Source organism: Scatophagus argus, chromosome 1, assembly GCF_020382885.2.
Source record: "Scatophagus argus isolate fScaArg1 chromosome 1, fScaArg1.pri, whole genome shotgun sequence".
NCBI classification, from domain to species: Eukaryota; Metazoa; Chordata; class Actinopteri; family Scatophagidae; genus Scatophagus; species Scatophagus argus.
In genome coordinates, this window is record NC_058493.1 from 20,241,823 (window position 1) to 20,259,728 (window position 17,906).

The 17,906-nt window shown below is 41.1% G+C and overlaps 1 protein-coding gene across 1 annotated transcript; it reads left to right on the top strand.

Annotated features, from left to right (window-relative positions):
• Positions 1–1,600: 1,600 nt before the first annotated feature.
• Positions 1,601–17,021, top strand: gas6 (growth arrest-specific 6). Its single transcript, XM_046390504.1, has 15 exons — positions 1,601–2,181; positions 2,427–2,587; positions 5,182–5,206; positions 5,303–5,365; positions 8,153–8,275; positions 9,273–9,392; positions 10,055–10,177; positions 11,336–11,457; positions 11,643–11,761; positions 12,424–12,613; positions 12,707–12,871; positions 12,961–13,129; positions 13,364–13,503; positions 13,592–13,793; positions 14,880–17,021. Exons 1-15 carry the CDS (start codon positions 2,106–2,108, stop codon positions 15,029–15,031), a joined length of 1,950 nt encoding a protein of 649 aa, XP_046246460.1. The 5' UTR covers positions 1,601–2,105; the 3' UTR covers positions 15,032–17,021.
• The last annotated feature ends 885 nt before the right edge of the window (positions 17,022–17,906 follow it).

Genomic DNA, 17,906 nt, shown 5'->3' on the forward strand with positions numbered 1-17,906 from the left:
TTTGACCCAATTCTCTTGTATTTTCTAGTTTGAATTGCCATCCTTTACGGGAGCGCTGCCTTCCTGACGTGTTAGCATTGGTTAATCAATCTTTATTAACATACTTTATCGTTTTACTGTTTCCAGAACGCATCGTGGTCGTTTTTAGATGCATACCGCTCTCTTTATGGCTGGTCTGGCAAGACTACAAGTGGTGTTGTTCTTCTTTTTCTGCCCTTCTCTGGGTTTTCATGTGTTCAGAAGTCACCTTGTAAATATTACAAGCCATCTTTTATATATAAGTTAAATGTAGTGTTCAGTGTTGTGTTTGTTTTATGTTAGTTTTAATAAAATTGGTCAAAGCAACCTTATCTCACAGTGCTGAATTTACAAAATTAATTTCTGGTGGCCTTGGGATTTTCTTATTCTTGCTGGAGGCCATGTTTTTGGTACAGCTTGTGTCCTAAGTCCTTTGTATATCAGTTATTTACAAAATGCTGTTTGACGCAGTTGTGTTTTCCTTTGTCATGATTTTTTTTCCTTCATTTTGAGGCTTCTGTCGGGACTGATGGAAATGCAGCACTGCATCATCGTGCTCCATTCTGCCACCATCAGTCCACTTTAAACTAGGCTATCAAATGTGTATTTTCGTTCAGGATGTACTACACACAGTATATTGGCAAATCTTTATGCTGTTTGAATCAACACACCCATGAATTGTTTTGGTTATCTTAGCAATACTTTCAGGCACATCACGTTATTGTTTACTAAGACAATACTAATTAAGATTTTTTTTTTTTAGATTAATGAAGAGCGCTTCGACTAAATTATTAAGTGCAATTTGTAAAACAGTACGAAGAACAAAATAGTTCAACATGTGACACCTCATAGCCTGACCTGAGCCTACATACAGAACTGAGAGTGCAGAGGGAGAGCATAAAGAGCACAGAGGACTGACGTGGACTGTGTTGTAAAGACATCAGATAGCAAAAACAGGAAACGACACTTAAACCAGATTTTTCAATCACACAAGATTCAGGGAAAACGAAAGAGAAAGAATGACTGCGTGTGAAAAGAAAGTATGGGTCTAAAATAAACTGCCCTGAAAGGTTTCTGTTTGTTTTTGTAAGTCAAGCTGTTAGATACATATAGTGGAGTAAAAAGTACAATATTTGAAGTGTTAATAATAAAAAAAAAGCAAGTAATGTACAAGTACCACAGATTTGTACTTTAGTAAATTACATTCCACCATTGACAATACCAACCAGGCAGTGAGCACTGCAGTGAAGACTATAAAAGCATTAAATACCAGTGGCCTTTTAGCTTTGTTTCTATACTTCATGAGTGTAATAACGGTTACACACATTCATGTTTGTACCATTTGTACCACATATACCATTTCTCCCCAACACTCCACAGAGTGACCTTAACCATCACGGCTGAATGTCTAACAGTAATGCTAACCTAAACCTGATTGTAGACCTTAAAACCAAAAAACCAAGTCTGAACCACAAGGTGACAGGAGCTCCCCATATGTCGGTGTGCAGTCAGCACAAAATCTCACACTCACACACACACACACACACACACACTGAACAGAAGAGAGGGAGGGAGGGAGGGAGGGATGAGAGGTGTCCGCATCAAACTCCTGCCTGCACTTTTCAGAGCTACTCCCCCCTCCTGTAGCAACAGAGGCGTGCAGTCTTCTCCGCAGAGTGGGGACTGAGTCCGGCTAGAGAGGGCTCAACACAAGAGGAGGGTCAAAAAGAAATAAAGTGTAGACCGCAATGGGGACGAGCTGATCTGCAGAGAGAAAAGAGGACGGGTCGTTTTATGTTTGTTTGCTGTGTTGTGAACGATATGCAGCAGAAACACGCGGCGCTTTAGCTCGCGACGCTCCGGTGGCGGTGATTTAACATAAAAAAAAAACAAAACGTTAACGGCCAACGGTCGGAAGTACCTGAATACCTGCAGCGTTTCGCACTAACATTAGCCTCGGCTCGGTGCGAACAGCGTTGACATTGAGAAGACGGTGAGACTGAGAGACAGAGACGGGGGTGAAAGACACGACAAAGACGGGACAGGAGAAAGTTTCTGAAGCTTGGCGCAGACATAGCGGTTAAACAATGCGGCTGACCCCGACAAAGTCCCTTTCATCGGCAGCCCTGCTAATACTGCTAGTTGTCCGCTGGTCCGACAGCAGTAAGTAAACAATTACATGCTAGGCGGCTAGCTAGCTGGCTATGACATTTGTGCTGTGGCTGATGATGATACATGCCCCAGTTATTAACGTCATTAACGGTGCTTTAACAGTAGGTGTGTCGCAATCTTTCTCAACTGTTTTCGTTTTTTGGGAGCCAAAAAATATTGCCTAACTCCACAGTTGTTGACCTTCTCTTGTTCTTGTGGGTTAATTAATGTATTATGGGGATGTCTTTCTTTTGTAGTTTCATTGTCTCCCCAGGAGGCGAACCAGTTTCTGAGCAGACACAGGAGAGCCAATCAAGTTTTCGAGGAGACGAAGCAGGGACACTTGGAGAGGGAGTGCGTTGAGGAGAGGTGCTCCAAGGAAGAGGCCAGAGAAGTCTTTGAAAACGACCCGGAGACGGTGAGTATGGTATACATTATGGCACCAAACAAACTAAAGTTGTGGTTTTCCAGTCAAGGTTGCATGCAGGTCTCCTCTCCAAAACACAACCACAACACCACACCTTCCATCTGACTTCTTTACAGATTCAAGTACTGCAGTACTAAACACTCAGTAAAGTCTGTTAACTGACCAAAACACTGTTACCACTTGAAATCATGAAACCAGAACTGTAGTTTTTTTCCCCGCTTAGTATTTATCAGAGAACATATATGCGAGGTCAGTTGTTTACATCATGTTCGTATTGACGGAAAATTGATGACTGTAATGTAACACTAGACTAATGATTCATTGTCTGGGCTGCTGGTGTTCATGCTCCAATAAGTCCAGAGCGCTGATAGCTGTCAGTGTGCATAATATTCCTATGTTGAAGACAACAACATGTTTTCTTATCCTTTTGTTTGGTTGTGTGACAGACATTGAGTCAGTGTGACTAAGCTTAAGTTTATTAAATACAACTTTAGTGAAGACACAGCTGTCCCTGGACCCCCCACCCCCCCTTCATATTTACATGAATACATGAACATACCCTGTTAGTCCTGTGTCTTGTTTTTGATTTAAATATGTTCCATTTGCTGAAATTTGGCCCCTATCTACTAGAGATCTGCTTGGCTTAAGTTCCTGCCAAATATGGAAAACACCTGGATATCTTTTCTCCATCTCCCCCCTCTCGATCTGTTTAGCTGTATGTCTACACATGCCCACTGTTAGATATCCCTTACACACAAACGCATGTGAATCATGCAAACACACTGCTTTGATACTTTGAATCTGAGTGGTTTCTGTGGGAGCTGATTAGGTGTTTTCTGTTCTGAAGCTGAACATGGACTGAGAAATCTGTTTCATTCAACATAGTGTGCATTGCCTCACTAAGCTGTATACATGCTTCCGCTTTCTTTTTTTTCTAGTTGATGTGCACCAACAAACATAATCCATCACACTGTGTTTGCTCAAGAATATTTACTGCAGATTAGTTACCATTCTGCATTCATGAATGATTAGCCTTTCCATCCATGTGAAGATGTAAGCCTGTTGAATATGTACTATATACGGAAAATGCAAATAAGCTCCTAAGACATAAATAACGTCATGTTTACAAAAAACGTGAGAAGTATTTTCATTTGTTGGCTGAGAGTGCAAACTTTTAAGTCTTCCATGTGTGTTTTATTTGTCAGTGTGTGTGAATGTTACCCCAAAAGACAGTGTGGGCCATTTGTGGTAGCAACAAGTACATCTCAACCCTGTTAAACACTTTTGATTTTGCATGTTGTCAGTTTTACCATTTGATTTGTGAGTCACATATTCATGGAGTGAGTGTTTTGCGCTAATGATGCTGTGTTCGTTGACAGTTGCTCTTGTAGTCAAGTTTTGCTGTTTTGAGTTGTTGCGGAGAAATGAGGCAATCAGTGACTCAGAGATTACGCACAAAGATTAGCTAAGTGGGGAGACGTGGACGCTGATGGAATACTGTGAGGGAGAGGATTATAGCGAAGTTGAGCTGGATTCAAAGGAAAAGGTGAAGTCAGGTGACATACCCTCGAGCTGAGTTTGAATCAGCTGGACGCATATGCCCAGCAGAATAGCGCTTGCGTGTCTGTAGTTTTCTACCGTGTCATGTCACGTCACCAAGCTGCAGTATCATTCATAGCTGCATTATTCATTCTTAAAGTGCCCCTTCTCTGACTCCGCATTTTCTTCTGCTGCAGCTCTGTGGCTCTGCAGAACAAGAGAGAGTGGATTGTTCCAGGATACTCATGATGATTATCCTTGGCAACACATGCACCCACACCAAGCTTCTGTTCTCTCAGTTGACCTTTCAAGAGGCACAGAAAACTGATAAGAAATGTGTCACGACTGACGGCTGTATCAGAGTTAAGATTATTAAAAGCCCCAAATTAGCTCTGGGAGAACACTACCTCCTAACCAAATCTGACCTTTACAAATCAGTTGTTGCATCTAATCAGAGGTGTAATCAGGCTTTATATTGTGTAATATGTTCCTAGCTTTAGCAGGCTTTTGTACAAGAGACTTTTTTCACCTCAGCCTGCTGCATCTGGCTCCTACTGCAGCAGAAGCTCTCTAAAGTCTCTGTGCCCCCGGAGCCAGTCTTTCCATTGGTAGATCATCCCAAATGTTGGCCTACATGTGGAGAAGTGCTGCAGCCAGGAGGCGGGAGGGATGCTGCTACTATCAGGAATGCAGAGAATCCTCAGGAAGCCTTTGGCAATGGGCCGCACCCATTAGAGAGAGACAGAACACACACACACAGATTACAGAGTAATCATAGTGTAATCTCTGTCGAGATAAACACACACGCACAGACAAAAATCGTAGTTGAAATTAATGATTGTTTATGAGCTGCTTTTCACTCCCATGAGTGTGAACACAGAGATGAGGTATGAAACTGAACCAAACCCTAGATTATGTCGAGTATTAACAGGAACCCCCCTACTAATTGTAAGCATCTATTTAGATTATCTTGTACTGTTTGTATTTTTGTTTATACACATATGTAACTTTTTCTTTTCTCTTTCAATTTCCCCTCCCTGATTTAGGACTACTTCTATCCCAAGTATTTAGGTAAGTTATCATTCTGAATAAAACTCTTCATTTCTACTCATAATAGTTGGCTTGACTTGATTATATGTTTGTAATCTCATTTTTGTTTCTGTCTAGCCTGTGTGGAGAAATTTGGAGATGCTGAAAGGAAGAAACAGGACCTGGTTACCTGTGTCCACAGTAAGTTTTATTCCCTCTTATACTAGGTTCAGACAGGAAGAGGAAGCACCCTGAAGAGCAGCAAAGCACTATCTGCCTCCTTTTGGCACCCACGATAATTAATTTACTGTACAGACAGAGCACACTGCAGTGTGCAGCTCATTTAGCCAGCATGTGATCTGCATCGATCTGATGTTATACATTCACAAGGTTATCAGCTCTGTGTGTAATTAAAAAAAGAAGAGAAACAGAATCACTTGCTGACCAGAACAATGAAACAAGCTTCTAGTGTTGACAGACAGGCTACTGCCCTCCCGTCTGAACCCAATGTTAAACGTGTGCCCACTTACCTTGATAGATACCTGAACCTTCACACCTGTTCTTTTCTGTCTTTCTTTTCACTGTGGAAGTGTTGTTGCATCCAGTGAGAGTAGTTGTACTGTTGGGGCTGGGCTGCACTGCAGTATCACTGCCCTGCACTCAGACGTACAGTACATTCTCACTAAATAGAAAAGGAAAAAGAAGGAAAGATGAAAAGGAGTGTGGAATATCTTTGGCAACACCGGGTCAGTTTTTTGCAGCGTGACACACCTAACTGATTCTGTGCTATATGTGTGTGAGCCCAGGTATCTATGAGTAACATTGCAGCACTTTCACATTGGTGAATGAGCAACACACCCCTTCATTCGTCACACACTCGCTCTCTCTCTCCCTGACTGCACCAGCCTCTTCGTGAGCTGGCCCCGCAGAAGAGTGACGTGAAAAAAAAGTCTTGACGTGAGTGTAGCACAGGATTTCTGCTGCATCAGGATACAAGGACCGACCCGGCTTTGCTGCTATTGGCTGAGGAACCTGGGGGGGTGGGGGGCCGTGGGGGGATTCCATGACTCAGCTGCAGCATTGTGGCACGGCAGCTCCTTTTTTCCCCTCTACATCCGTCAGCACACCACCTATCTCTCTCACCGCTTTATCTCTCTCTGTGTAAATCTCTGCCCCTCTGTCTCAGTGCAAACTAGCAGTGGCAGGTTTGCCAGTATCAAAGCAGATTAAGAAATTCCACTGATTCCATTTATGAAGTATACAGACGTGGCATATTACATGTCACAAACATGGCTTATTATGGTAAGATATATGCTAGGATTCATATTTACACATACAGAAAGCAGATTTCACTGTATGCACAGTGGGCAGAGTTTATTCTGCAGTTTGCAGATACATATGTTGTTTTTTTTCAACTACTCTGCAGAAAAATGGAGTCACTCCCACATTACACAAATCATCATTTCAGTGTTCCCACATTGTGTCCTTTATTAAACGAAATTACTTTTTGAAGTACTCTTAAGGGGTCTGCAGTTACCCCTGCTTGCTTGTCACCCAGTGCTTACTAACCAAGAGCTTTGATCAGTTTACTCTGACTCATTTAGGGACTGCAGTATAAAGACACATATACTTGTACTGTTACTTAAGCTTCTGCCAGTGGTGTGGACTTCAGTGAAAGAGTAGAGCACAAGTTACTTTTACTCAATTGATAAAAGATGTGTGACAGTGTTTTGCAGAGTTTCACTATCCTTTTTTTTGTATAAATGTGTAGAAAATTATATGTGATAAATTTTATATTTGACATTGTTAACAGACTTTTTGCCGGAATAAATAAAATGAATCAATATGGCTGTGCAAAATAAGTCATGCGCATATATAAATGTGCAGCTACTTGCATGATTTTGATATTGGGTTTGATAGTGATGAAAGGCAATTATTACCCCAATACAAGAAACTGGCTAATATGTATTTTTAGAGAATATTTAACCTGGTGATGAACCTTAAATCCATTTTTAGTATTATAGTAGCTCACAGAGCCCATTTGTCTGGGCCCATTTGGTTTGTGATTTTGTCGCTGAAATGTTGAAAAAAAAAATGGGATCATCACTTTGCTGGAAGCCCTTCATTAGTTTTATGTTTGTGAGTCTTTATTTATTCGTACAACTGATGATCCACATTTTGCTTGCTTGTTTTATCAAGGGACAATCAGAATTTGTCTCTAGAAAGTGCTAGAGCATGCAGTTGACACTGATTTGATTTTGCCACTTTATGTATCACCCATGTGTGGTTTAGATTTATTGTCATGGTGAGTCTGCTGTCAATGTACGTCTACCAAAGGGCTGTAAGATTATGTTAATTTAAGCTTCAGTCACATGGAACCCCGGATGTTTCACTAATGATACTAGGATATTTATATGTTCAGTTTTGTACATCATACAGTGGAAAAAAAGTCCTGATTTGAAAGTTTTTTCACATGAAGTTATCTCTCTCCTGTTCGCCTTATTTTCTCCAGACACTGTCCTTTTCTCTTTCTCAGACTGCCAGACAAGTCTGGGCATGCTAGCTGGATTTCAAACTCCACTGCTAGGAAAAGGAAACTGGATGGGGAGAGAAAATATTTGCACATGTGCTCACTTACACATTCACTTGGAGTAAAAGAGACGACTCGGGTGAAATGGTCTAATACAAAAAAACAGGACAAACAACAATCAGCAGACAGTTGAATTTCCATCTTGATTTTCTTGTTTTTATGTGAGCTAGTGGACAGGTATGCTGGGAAGGATGGAATTAGGGCATCTCCGGTAGGAGAGCTTAGCCAGCATTAAGCTATTTATATTGAACTCCTGATATGCAGAACATGGGAGATGCCCTTCCTCTGTCTGGTGTCAGTATACAATTACACTTGATGAATGCATCCTGCTTGTGCAGACTCAATTTTTAAAGAACACTTCTTTTTCTGTGTCTGTCTTTGTTTTCTCACACTGAAAGATATTCCAGACCAGTGCTCTCCATCTCCCTGTAATGCCAGAGGTACGGTGCGCTGCGAGGACAAGAAGGGCGACTTCCTCTGTCACTGTTTCACAGGCTGGGCCGGAGCCAGGTGTGAGACAGGTACTGTCATCACTATGGAAAATGAGAGAGGTTGTTTAGTTGGACGCAGTGTGCTGGAGCTCAGCAGAGGTCGAACTTTTTGCACTGTCATTCAGTTTCACATCCAGCATCTGTGGACACGTCATAGTCACTGTGACCTTGGTTTTGACAGACAACTCCTGTCCACTAACTGACACATGACTAATGAAAGTGATGGGAGGCTAGATCTTTCTGATGTTTTGAACATTTAAAGTATTGAGAATGGTGGCTTTTAATTTGACCTTGCAAAACTGTTGTGCTAGTGTTTAATTTTCATCTTACCATTGCAGCTGTTCTTGTTGACATGCTTCTTTAATATCTGCCTGTTGTTACTGCTGCTGCTGTTGTTGTTAATGGTGTGAGTCAGGTCAATATGAACTGCATGTATGGGAAACCACAACAGGACTCTGTGTGTCTGTTTAGAGGTCAAAGCCAGTTACTGTACATAGACATGATGGGAAAAAAGTTAGACCAAGGATTCTACTTTCAGAAGAGAAATGTAACAAAGGTTAAGTGTATAAGATGGAACTGGAAAGCACACATAATTTATACAGGCACACTGTGAGGGAGAGGGAAACATGTTTCTCTGATTTATGGCACAGCCACCATTCCACACATTTCCACTGTGACTCATCCTGCCACCTTACTGTGAGAGGAAACCAAAACAGATTCAGTTCGACTCAGTCTTAGTCTTTTCCACTTGACGACCGCACTCCTAAAAACTCAGCCACAATGTGTGTCAGTTATTTGTAAGCCATCTAGCAAATGCATAGCACATTTAATTGAACTTTTTCAGACTGTGTCAGACTTCATGCCTTGCGCTTCTGCTCACAATTTCAAAATGTAACTTTTTCAAAAACGGTTGCTTTAAAAACAACCCGATCCTGAATTACTGTAGGAAATTTTAACATCAGCCCAACAAACCGATGATGACGTTTTTCCTGTGTTCGTGTTGACTGAACCGCCATCCTATTTGCAGATGTCGATGAGTGCAGCAAGAGAAATGGAGGGTGTGACCATGAGTGCAACAACACTATGGGCAGTTACCGCTGCTCCTGTCACCAAGGCTACATGTTGGTAGGACGCCACATGTGTAATGGTAAGCCACAAACCATAGATGGACTTCATGTCATAACTGGAATCATGTTAATATAACACAAAAAAAACACTTTGTTTGGCTCAGTCTGCACTTCACCAGTTTTGAATCCATTTCAAACAATGGACATTTATATTTTGCAGTTGATGTGGCATACATAAACGAATAAATCATGTTGAAAAGATTCTGAATGTGAGTTTTTGCGGTTGAGGTGTACAAGTACATGGAGAATAATTATTTTTGTAAATAATTCAAACACTTTTATTGGTTAAACCCACAGAAGTTTATTTAATATTGTAGATTTTCACACATGAGAGAAATGTGCATAAAATAATTTATTTGCACAATCTCTTAACATTGTGTCCTTTGTGTAAATGTTTATTTCATAGTTAGTGCATTGTAGTTAGCATGTATTATATAAACAATGTGGACTAACAATCTGTTGATCTAATTTTTAAATAGCTGTTGGGTGCTATTTTGCGGGCTATTTTCACTCAAGTGGTTAATCAGCCAGAGTCAGAATTTACTAGCGTCTGTCTTGTGGATCTTTTTAACTCTTGGTGTTTTTTTCTGACACATTTGTTTTGACACAAAGATACAGATTCAGCCCCAACAGATTATGTCCTTGACTTCTTGGTACTGTTGGTACATTTTATGTCTTTCAGATGTGAATGAGTGTGAGGACCCAAGTGTGTGTGGAACAGCACGGTGTGAAAATAAGGAGGGCAGCTATGATTGCTTTTGTGACGTCGGTTATGTCTACGACAATAAAACCAAGAGCTGTGTTGGTAAGTGTGCATATACGTACAATAAAAGAGACACACACACACACACAGATTTGTGAGACCTGACTGAGGGGCAGCTTCAGTCTCAGCAGGACTTGATGCAGCTGTGTTCTGGGGGTCAGCAAAGGAATGCAAAGACATTCGGAGAAATTCTGTAAGTAGGTAACAGGTCACCGTCTCCATGGCGTAAGATAATTTGAGGGATGAAATGCACAGGCTGACCTTGTGATTCACATTTGCTTTGTACAGAATGTTATTGCCGGATTGTCTTCCGATTTTAAATTGGTCTAGCCAGTAGTTGCTGTCTACAATAGTTAGAAAAAGCAATAGATGAGGTAAAGCTAAAATACGAACAGAGAAGAGAGATTACATGATTCCAGGTTATAGCAGTGTTTGTTTCTCTTCAGAGTCATCTTAATGGACACCGTATCATGTTTAAAACTTGCAAGGATTTGGAAACAGCCATCTGTACAATAACAGCAGCAGCATCAAGTAAAATCTTCATTTAGACTTAGACAATAATAAATGTAATTAAGACTGTAGATGTGCAAATATGATCTTTTATAATGGATGTCAAACAAGTGTAATTGCAGCACGAGGCATTAGCGCACTGCTTAACATACACTTTTATACTCAAGGAATGCAAGGATGTCCGAGGCCAAGAAAACGTTACTTTGGTATTTAATAAGATAACATGATAAGATTAATAACCACAGCCATCAGGTCTGTTGGTAAAAATACTGAAAAAGAATTCACAGACTTAAACCAAAGTCATTAATCACTTGTTTGCCCTGTTTTGCTCTGCAGTGGAAACCAGACTTTTCATAACCTCAGTGTATCTCCTCTGAGAATGAGCAGCCAACCTTCTCATGGCCATGTAAGGCTATATGTTGAGCAGGGAGATACCACCCAGTCAACGTCAAAGACCACTTGACTCAAGTGTTGTTTTCATTCCCCGATATGTTGACAGGAAAGACATCTGATATTTTTTTCATGCTTGTGGAACTGATTGTTGCTTTTAGATCATTGAAAGTTCCTGTTTTGACTAATTTCTGCACTGATGGGACTCCGATAACTTCTTTAACTTTGTGATTCCCTTTAACCCATGAATGTCATCTCCCATTTTCTTTTACCTCTTCGATCTGCTCTGTCACTTGTCAGATGTGGATGAGTGCGAGGCAGGTGTGTGTGCAGAGGAGTGCCTGAACACTCCAGGGAGTTTCCGTTGCTTCTGTGATGGTCGTCAGGGCATGAAGCTGTCCCAGGACCTCAGGAGCTGTAAGGTGAAATAAATGAACTGTGACAAATATATACCAGCAATTTCATATATCAGCTTTCACGTTTGTGGCTAAATGTGAGCTATAAACTACATTATTAATCTTTAAAAAACATTTTGAATGAGTCAGGATCACAAAGTAGCAGCTTGCATCATCTCCAGCTTGTTTTGTGTCTCTCTGTGTCTTCACAGCCTTTAACTCCCTGTATGTCACCGACTCTGAAGAGGAACGCTCGTTCCCTCTACCTGGGCCGCATGTTCAGCGGCGTACCGGTGGTGAGGCTGCGTTTCCGCAGGAAGATTCAAACCGGGTGAGAAGGTCCTAACAAAAACATCACACCTTCTCAACGTTTATATCTAGGTTACACTAAGTTTAAAGGCAATATATAAAATGGTAAGACTGTATGTTAAATTAAATTAACCAGTGTTTATATATTTAAAATTAAATATTTTACCAGACATGTTTCAGGAAATGCCAAGTGTTTTTATGATGATAACTAATCTCAGTGCTACCTAACTACGTTCGTTGATTTGTATCCATGTATAGAAAGCCTTCAGTTAACTCTTTGTGTGGTGCTTAGTGACCAAGCATAGGAGCTTTGGATTTTAATCAAATCATGTTTTAAACAAGTTTGAAGTGATACATTAGACTGAGTAGCTGAGTGTTTTTTTTTTACCATACGTAGTCACTTGAACCTGTCCACCAACTTGAGTCACTTTGTGAATTTGTATCAGCAAATTCTAAAAAAAAAAAAAAAATCAAAAAAAGGAAAGAAGAAAAAATCCATTATTAGCCGGGAAAATGCCACCCATTTTATTTGAGTGCCAAGAAGATATCAGATAAAAAATGTAAAAAAAAAAATGCTTTTTGGTTACTAAAAGTGACTTTCTATCATCTCTCCCTTTCCCCTTTTCTTCTTTTTACCTTTATTTTATATCTATACTTTGTTATTTACTGCATACCTTTTCCCAGCTTTTCAGCAGAGTTTGACTTCCGCACCTACGATCCTGAGGGGGTGATCTTCTTTGCAGGAGGTCACCTAAACAGCTCTTGGATTGTGCTGGCAATGCACCATGGGAAGCTGGAGCTGCAGCTCAAGTACGGCACAGTCAGCAGGGTCACCAGCAGCGGACCCATCGTCAACGACGGGCAGTGGAGAAAGGTTGGAGGTTTTTCTGTCATGAACTATGATTCGCTGTTTACATAGCTTCATCACCTCATTGAAAGCTTCTCAAATATCTCATTTCCTTCTCAGATCTCGGTGGAGGAGCAGGGGAGGAGTCTAGTGATTAAGATTGACAGGGAGGCCGTCATGAAGATCGCAGTAAATGGTGATCTGTTTACACTAAAGAAGGGCATGCATGAGCTCAACCTCACAGTGGGAGGTGTCCCTTTCAGAGAGGACAGCCTCGTCAATCAGGTGCTTGTTTGTGCTTCTGTGCTTTCTTGAATATGCTTGAAAAGGAGATGTTCTGTATATGTTTGTCAACTGTTGTAATGATGTCATAGGTGAACCCCCGCCTGGACGGCTGTATGAAGGAGTGGAGGTGGTTGACGGGTGAAGATACGTCCATACAAGAAACCATTCGATCCAATGACAACATGCAGTGCTTCAGCACCGAGGATCCTGGTGCATATTACCCTGGCACAGGCTTCGCGCTCTTTAACATCAGCTACGGTACAGTTTGTTTATGTGTGTGCGTGTGTGTGCGCAATGCAAAGCATGACTGAAGCTTGCATAACCGAGTTTAAATGCTCCTTCCTGAAGTGGTTAGTCAATGTTAAATTTGTTTGGGTGAATGTTAGTTCGCCTCCGCCATGGCCTACTCTTTGTCAACAGTCTGCCTCGTCTTTGTTTGTCGGTAAAGTTCATGACCTGCTGTTCTTTCGCTTCCTGTTCTTATCACTTCAGAATCACAGAACCTGACTGTCCAGTTGACCCTCCGTCCAACGTCTGCGATCGGAGTGCTGTTTGCGCTTGTTCACCAGGACAGCGTCCCTCTTTCTGTCGCTCTGGCCGACTATCATCCCGGCACAGATGAATGGCGAGATGTGAGCACTTAAAAGCTCAAACTGTGTACGTTTGTAAAATTGATTTGTTTGATCTCCAAACTGACTTTTTTTTTTCCTGTGTCTTCAGTACGTTCTGGTCTCTGTAGGTGATGTCATCATCGCTAGCTCTCCTGCCCCCCTGTGTGATGGGGAGAGTCATGAAATACAGGTGACAATCTCAGGCAACCAAACCCTGCTGCACGTTGACAGCCAGCCTGGACGTAGTGAAGACGCAGAAGTTCCTACTGACGTGTTGTCCCAGTCCAGCACCTTTATAGGAGGTCTCCCTGGTGAGAACACGCATATTTATATACACAGGACACATGATGTGCAGGATGTTATTTGTACAGTATGCAGGTAAAGTGTTAGCGCCGATGAGTCTCCCACCTTCAAGTACCTTAGAGGAAGGAGATTGTTATAAATTATCAGTAGTTAACATTCATAATTATTAAATCAGTATAGGCATCTTAAACTGGGAGACATTATTTTATACTGGGGTGGAAATAAAGCATTCATTATCATCTATCCATCCATTTTCTATACCGCTTATCCGTCAGGGTGGCAGGAGGGCTGGAGCCTATCCCAGCTGACTACGGGCGAGACCCTGGACTGGTCGCCAGTCAGTCGCAGGGCCAACACACAAAGACAGACAACCACACACTCTCACACTCACACCTAGGGGCAATTTAGAGTAGCCAGTTAACCTAATGTGCATGTTTTTGGTATTGTGGGAGGAAGCTGGAGTACCCAGAGAAAACCCACGGGAGAACATGCAAACTCCACATAGAAGGGCCCAGACCGGGATTCGAACCTGGGACTCTCTTGCTATGAGGCGACAGTGCTAACCACTGCACCACCGTGCCGCCCCATTCGTTATCAGTTATTAGTTTTTCATTATTCCTCTTTTCATTATATGAGAAACTTCTCAATTAACAAACACACACGCTCACATATATTATTGTTACTTATGCATTTCATTTCAATTAAAAGAAGAAGAAAAATGTGTGATCTAAAACATGTACAGAGAAAGAAATATTTTTACTTAGTCTCTGCTTGTCACACTCAGTCACAGCTGCTTTTGCTCTTCTAAAGTCCCTAAAACATCCAGCACATACCAACAATAAACTTAACCATGAATGAGTTGATTATGTAAATTCTATCCATTTGTAGTTGACTCACTTTGTTGTCTTGTACTGTGCGATCCATACTTGTCAGATCTGAAGCGACTGGTAGCTGAGTGAATAATTCAGGATCTCTGAACTCCAAACGAGACAGAAAACACACTGAATAATACTGTTTTGCACTCTAATGGTTAGGGCCCTACACAGTCCCTCTTGTTATCTGTTGAATCACATGTTGTCATTTCTTCCACTCAGATGTTCCTCTGGTGTCCACACTGGTGTCGGCGCCCTACAGCGGCTGTCTGGAGGTCCGTGTGAATGGACATTCTCTGGACTTAGACCAGGCCATCCACAAGCACAACGACATCCGCTCACACTCCTGCCCCCTGCTGGACTCTCTCCAGTGACCAGAGAATCAGTTTGCCGAAACTGATCCATACGCAGTTCATTCAGGCAATGGGGATGATTTCCAATATATTTATAAAAGCTTTGACCAGTAGGGGAAGTGTTTTACATTGGAAGGTTAATAAAAGAAAAAAAAACTGGATGAGGTATCGAAGTGAGGCTTGAAGCCTTAGCCCAGGATCACCCTGTCCTTTTACTGTGATGACACTGCTGCCAAGAGGCATTTGCAGGGAATTTCACAGTATTCTCAGTATAATGCCTCTGTAGGGTAGTTAGTCAGCCAGTGAGCAATACCTGTACTAGGCAGAAGATATGGGAATAAGTGCTGCAAAACATTGCCTCAAAAACTGCCCATGTATCACAGCCTTGTAAGCCCACAAGAACACGCAGGGCCTTATCTAGATTAGTGTCAAAAGGTTGGTCTCGGGTCAGCCTGCTGACCCTGGCACCCTGTGGTTAAAAGCAGATCTGACGGGAACTTTGTAGGCAAAGTGACTCTTTGCTGCAGCAACTCAGTTGAGCTGTGGTCATGTTGCTTACATCCAGTTCACCTAATGCCCATGTCCACAAAGGCTGAAATAATCAAGTGCTAATGTAGAATTATACAAAATTAAAAAAAAAAAAACCCAAAAAAACCCCACAAACACAGGGACCAGATAAATGGTCCCACATGAACAACCCTACTTAGAGAAAATGTGAGCATAGGTGCTCCGGACTTTATGATTTAGGAGATGATTGGGGACTAAATGAATTTATTTGCCCCTAAGAAGCTGCATCCTCTCCTTCAGCGCAGCAGGAAAAGCGTGCTGTTAGGCACAGCTGTGTGTTCTGTAGAAAAGCTTGCACATTGTTGCAGGCAGAGATGGACTGCATGTTAAGCCATTTTCTTGATTTCCTCTCAACTATATAAGCACTCCATGTCTGCCCGCAACCTTAAAAATCAACCATGTGCCTCCAAAGAACAAACAACGAAACTTCACAACAGCTTCCCTCCAAACAGGTGAATCATTTCACAAAGGTGCAGTACTGTAACACACAAACAGAGCCAACACCTCTCCTAATGAAATATTGTACTCATTGCAGTTAATACACTATGCATTTCCACCTGTGCATTTTGGGGTATTAGTCTTTCAAAGAACTGACTGACACCCTGATTCTCAATAATCTTCAATCAATAACTTTGTCACAAAGGCCCCTTCTTCCCCTCAGAATCACCCACTCACAGTAATGTACCTGCCATATCTGAGGATGATAGATCAGTCACAGAAGCACAGGGAGACAGGAAGGGGCCCTCTCCACCAAGGAGAGAGTGAGCACTGCATCGATCGCACCACACAAGCTACTGAGAGTGAAAAGAGTGCGCTGTAATATACTGAATATGTAAATAACATGACTGTACAATGCTTTATAGAAGACAGAAAACAAGCACTACCTTACGCTCACTGAGGTTTTCTGCACATTTAAGTTGATCCAAAGTGAAACGGTTATCTGAGTCTCTCGACTTCATTTGCTTCTTAAAGCGACGCTTCTTTTCTTGAATTAGGAATTGGGAGACCGTGAGAGCAATATACAGGGATTAAATTGTTGTAAATCTTTAGGGAATCAGTTTTTTAATTTGATTTTATAGGTGCTGAGTGAATCAAAAACACAATGAAAACAAAGAATGTCAGAAAGGAGCTTTGTGATTGAGAATGCCAAAAGGGCTCCGGCGTCATTTTACTTCCCTCTGTAATGTATCGTTTCTAGTTTTCTGATGAATGAATGCCTGAATATAGAGCTTGACGAGTTATTGTTTATTTTTTATCTTGTGTTGTATATTGAATTTGTCTTTTAGTTTTTATTTTTCACCTTAACTGCCAGTATGTGTACAATGCTGAGAGAAGTCTGCCTTTTGAGTTTTAACTTCCCTCGACAGTGAAAAATCCTATTTAAAAAACAAAAATAAAAGCAGCTGTAAGAACATCATAGAGTAAAATTGTATTTTCAAAAGTGCATCTGTATGCTGTGTGGTTATGTTAAACTTCTTTATGTCCTCTCCCTGTGTGATATTGACATTTTAAACTCAAGGTTTTGACAGCAAAAAGATCATGTTTATGTCTCGTCGGTGTAACTTTGATGAACAGTTGTTGTCAGTCTTAATCACAGTGACAAATACATTGCATTTCCTGTGAGTGCGCCACCATAAAATGACCCTGTATTTCACCAGTTGAATGCCTTTGAACTAGCAGCCGCAGGAAATGTTGGGTTTGCATTCACAGTAACTTGATATATGGCTCTGACATTTTATCAGGGGAGCAAACAGTAAATTGAGGATGAAATTTGAATAGCGGACTCCACCACTTGCAATGAAAACTACTGTAGAGATGCATTACAGAATTTAAAACAAAATGGTGGCTTACAAATGGTGATTGAGAGAATTCTGTCAAAAGTACTGAAAAAAAAAATAGTCCAGTGAACCTTGAATTCAAAATATTTTATCAACAACACCAAGAGGGAAATTCATGCTCAGTTTCTGGATTTACATTATCAGGCAATTGAAAAACACTGTTTTATTAAAGTGAGCTGAAGTTTTGCAAAAGTGGCCATAAGTGGCAATTAAGGAACATAGGTAAATCGTTTTGCAGCATAACAGTAACACGAGTCAAAAAACCAGGAATGTGCATCATACAGCGATGACTACTTAACTGACTTTGCTAACATTAGCCATAATATGCTACTGATCAAGCGAGACCAAGAGATGCTTTAGGACTACATGTATTGATTTCACTAAGTGATTTTTTTTCCTTTTATGTCCATAAGAAGTGATGTCCAATCCTTGTTCAAAAAGTTACATATATTTAATCTCACTATGATGTGAAAGAGTACAGTGAAAACAGT

Excerpts from the sequence above, each read along its gene's own strand:
- gas6 (XM_046390504.1), top strand. The coding sequence starts at position 2,106 with ATGCGGCTGACCCCGACAAAGTCCCTTTCATCGGCAGCCCTGCTAATA. Across the intron at positions 8,276-9,272 it reads CGGAGCCAGGTGTGAGACAG|ATGTCGATGAGTGCAGCAAG; the intron begins GTACTGTCATCA and ends TCCTATTTGCAG. Across the intron at positions 12,614-12,706 it reads ACGACGGGCAGTGGAGAAAG|ATCTCGGTGGAGGAGCAGGG; the intron begins GTTGGAGGTTTT and ends TTTCCTTCTCAG.